This window comes from Aegilops tauschii, chromosome 2 (genome assembly GCF_002575655.3).
Source record: "Aegilops tauschii subsp. strangulata cultivar AL8/78 chromosome 2, Aet v6.0, whole genome shotgun sequence".
Lineage (NCBI taxonomy): Eukaryota > Viridiplantae > Streptophyta > Magnoliopsida > Poales > Poaceae > Aegilops > Aegilops tauschii.
The window spans coordinates 329,693,408-329,697,627 of NC_053036.3; the positions used below are offsets into that span (position 1 = coordinate 329,693,408).

At 42.9% G+C, this 4,220-nt stretch overlaps 1 protein-coding gene across 1 annotated transcript; it reads left to right on the plus strand.

Moving 5' to 3' along the window:
- The first annotated feature begins 202 nt into the window (after positions 1–202).
- Positions 203–1,450, plus strand: LOC109737965 (protein S40-6). Its single transcript, XM_020297077.2, has one exon. The coding sequence runs from the start codon at positions 542–544 to the stop codon at positions 1,076–1,078; it is 537 nt and encodes a 178-aa protein (XP_020152666.1). The 5' UTR covers positions 203–541; the 3' UTR covers positions 1,079–1,450.
- Positions 1,451–4,220: the final 2,770 nt, after the last annotated feature.

The following is a 4,220-nucleotide window of genomic DNA, read 5'->3' on the forward strand; positions in this document are numbered from 1 at the left end:
GACAAACGGACACGTGTGAGGTCACAACAGGTTACGCCTGCGGGCCCACATCATGCTGGCAGTCACGTGGGCAGCTCGTCTCCATCTCATCTCGCTGCTGTGCCGACGTCATGGCCGCCCAAACTGCCTCGCGCACACGGAGATCCTACACAGCAAGTTGCGCCCCGCTCGGCTGTATATATATAGCGGCTGCCCGCCCACGGATTCCACTCAAACTCCATTGAGTGGAGCTCTTCCCAACCACAGGACCTCACCTCTCGTAGCCTTGCTCTCATTTTTTATCTTAACTTTTTTTGGGGGAAAAGTTGGTTTTGTGTACACGGCAGACAGTATAGTAGGCTTTTGTGCGAGTTGATTAAAAAGCTTCAATCATTCGTTTCATCTTAGCTAGCCAGTAGCAAAGATTCTTCCTTTCTTTTCTTCTGTTTTCTTTGCTTTCCATCCATCCATTCATATATACGGAGGGAGGGAGGGAGAGGCACTCGCTAGCTAGTTGATTGCAGTTTCCAGAAGCTAGCTAGCCAGCCAGTGATATCGATCCATGGGGAAGGGCCGCAGCTGCAGGTACGGATCAGAGCGGCTGCTCTACCCCGTCCAGGCCAGCGGTCACCACGTCGCTGGCGGCGCCGATCACCTCGCCGACCTCGACGAGGAGGATGTCTGGTCGGTGCTCGCGGCGCCTGCGCCCGACTCCAACCGCTCCACCGGCAGGCAACCTGAGCAAGAGCGTCGCGGGCGGTGGACCGCAGGGGGCCTGTCGCTGGCGTTCGAGGCAACGGCGTCCACGCCGGCCGGGCGCCACCATCATCACGTGGCGAGCTCGGCGCCTGTCAGGGTGCCCGAGTGGCCGGCGGCCAGGTTCCCGGCTGTGTCTGGCGAGCACGGCTACGGCGTGAGCTGCCGTGAGGAGGAGGGGGAGTGGATGGCGCCGCACGAGTACCTGCAGGCCCAGGCACGGAGCAGCGGGCGCGGCACGGCGGCGCCGTCGGTGTTCGAGGGCGTGGGGAGGACCCTGAAAGGGCGCGACCTCAGCCGGGTGCGCGACGCCGTCTGGAGCAACACCGGATTCTTCGGCTAAGCAAGCAATACCATGCACCTCATCATCATCGTCTCGTGTCAGCTCAACCAGCTACTCATAAGCTCGGAGGGAACTTTCCTGCTGGATCATTCGTTATAAGATGCATGTACTGTTCTTAATCAGTACGTATGAATTAGGATAGGAGGTGTCGGAAAATATGAAGAAAAAATTAGGTGATTGATTAATTATTAATTAATCTCCTGCAGTATGGAGTACGTATGTAGCTGCTGCAGGTAGAGTTTTGGATCTGTTTCGATTGTATTGGGTTGTGTGCTATCCCTAGCTAGCTAGCTGCCGATATCGTCAGTTTGTGTCACCATGATCAACCGACTTCTCCGAAGAAAATTCCAATTTGATTATTATTAGCTCAAAGTGATCGTGTTGGCGTGTGTGTGGTCTGTTGGATTACTTACCAACTGTTTTCCTTGGTATTTCTCAGTCTATACACGCACAGGACTGGATCAGGAGCGTGTGTGTGTGTACGAGAGGCCAGGGATGTCCCGTGATCACTGTGAAGTGAAGGACGCGGCCCGCTCTGCGTGGACTGTGCTGCCGTGCACGTACGCGCCGCACGCTTAGATTGGCAGGCATGAGACACGGCGAGGCGACAGCACTGACCACCAGCAGTAGGAGTCCGGCAAGCTGATAGGGGGGTACTGGTACGTACTCCCTCCATCCGTCCGAAAATACTTGTAATAAGAAAATACTTGTAATAAAAATGAATAGAAAGGGATGTATCAGAAACTAAAATATGTCTAGATATTTTTTTTTATTCATTTTAATGACAAGTATTTCCGGACCGAGAGAGTAAGTGAGTGAACCAGAACAGTGAGGTGAGAGCGAGCATCGAGGAATCATCAGCAAGCGCAGTAATTGTTGTCGAGAGCAAGTGGGCGGGCGCTACAATTCACTTGACTTCCCACAGCCATGGGCACACGCCTTTTTGGGGAAAGTGACTTGCCCTATTTTGCATCCATCCCACCCCTCGGTAGCGCTTGGACGTGCACCCGCCAAGTGCTCCAGCAACCACACACACGGGTTGGAAATCCAAAATGAAAAGTTGTAGATTCTCAACAAAAAATTTGAAATATTGTAGGTACCAACAAATAGAGAGCTACCACCTATTACTCCATAGGCCACGCATTTTTGTATTGCACTTCTTTCCTTCATTCCCATCTTCGTATTTCTCGTATCTCTCTTTAACAGCTGGCCCCATAATTGTACTTCACATGCATGCATGACAGTTATCTGGTAGAACGACACTCTCTTTTCTTTTCCCACACAATAAATCCAACGAATTCTTACACCTTGGCTAATTTAAAATATCATATCTTTTACACCATATATTTGTTTTTGATTTTTTTTATATTTGAACTTCTTGTGCCAAAACCTTTAAAATGAGATCAATCTTGGCTGTTTTTCAACCATGTTTAAATTCGAACGTACATTTCACATTTCGAAATAATCAATTTCACACTGATACATTACAATTTCATCTTATGTAGTTACAGTTTCACAATTCTGAATCTACATTTCATTTTTCACTGGCTTATTTCACAAAAATAACATCTATTTTAATTGCACATTTCTAGAATAACCTATTTTACTCTTTTGAAATAAATCGTTTCACATTTCTAAATAATCAGTTTCACACAAATACATTACAATTTCACTTTTTGTGGTTACTATTTCACAATTCAGAACCTACATTTCACTTTCCACTTGGCTTGTTTCACAAAAATAACATCTAATTCAATTGCACATTTCTCAAATAAGATATTTCGCTCTCTTGAAATTAACTTGTTTCACATTTCCAAATAACAGTTTCACAAAATCACCTATATTCCAATTGCACAATTTTGAACTAACATATTTCATAATTATGAAATAAACTGTTACGCATTTCCAAATAATCAATTTCACAAGTTAACATTGCAGTTTCATATTTTTCACTTTAAAAACCTACATTTCACTTTCCATGGACTTGTTCACAAAAATCACTTTTATTTCAAATTGTACAATTTTGAAATAACATATTTCACTCTTTTGAAATAAATTGTTATACATTGAATCAGTTTCACAATCTGACATTTCAATTTCATATTGGTTTTCACTTTCACAACCTAGAATTCACTTTCCACTCGCTCGTTTCACAAAAATCACATTTAGTTCAATTGCACACTTTTGAAATAACATATTGCACACTTTTGAAATAAAATGTTTCACAATTTCAAATATTCAATTTCACAAAAATTACTTCTATTTCAATGGCACAATTTTGAAATAACATATTTCACAGTTTTGAAATAAATTGTTACACATTTCTAAATAATCAGTTTCACACGTTGACATTTCAGTTTCATACCCCCTCCATTCCACAATGTAGTGCGCCTGCGCTTCCCGAGATTCAAGTTTGACCGTAAGTTTAACTAATGAGACCGACTGCGGCGGGAGCAAAAATTATACCACTGAATTCGTATTTTTGATATGAATTTAGTGATATAATTTTTGCACCCGCCACAGTCGGTCTCATTGGTTAAATTTACGGTCAAACTTGGATCTCAGGAAGCGCGGGTGCACTACATTGTGGAATGGAGGGAGTATTGGTTTCATGGTCACAAACTATATTTCAATTTCCATTGGCTCGTTTCACAAAAAATCGCGTATATTTCAGTTTTACACATTTGAAATAATATATCTCAATCTTTTGAAATAAGCAGTTGCACATTTCCAAATAATCAGTTTAGCAGGTTGACATTTCAGTTTTATATTTAGGTTAAATAGGTTTCTAGTAAAATAGGTTGGTTTCATGTATTTCTATTGAAATAGGTTTGTTTCATATTTTTCAAGTGAAATATGTTTGTTCCACATATGAAATGTGAATTTTTAAAATTTAGATGTGTTTGAAATGTCCAAGATTGCTCTAGTTCTAAAGATCTTAGCGCCAAGGGTTCAAATATATAAACTATTTCAGAAACAAGCTTTTGGTTTAAAATATATGACCGATTTAAATTAGCAAAGGTGTAATAAAAGGTTGGGTTTATTGTGTGAGAGAAGAGAGTGTGGGACTGTCCACTTTCTGCCATGCCTGTCATGCATGCCATGTGAAGGACATAGCTGGGCCCAAAAGGTAGTATTTCGT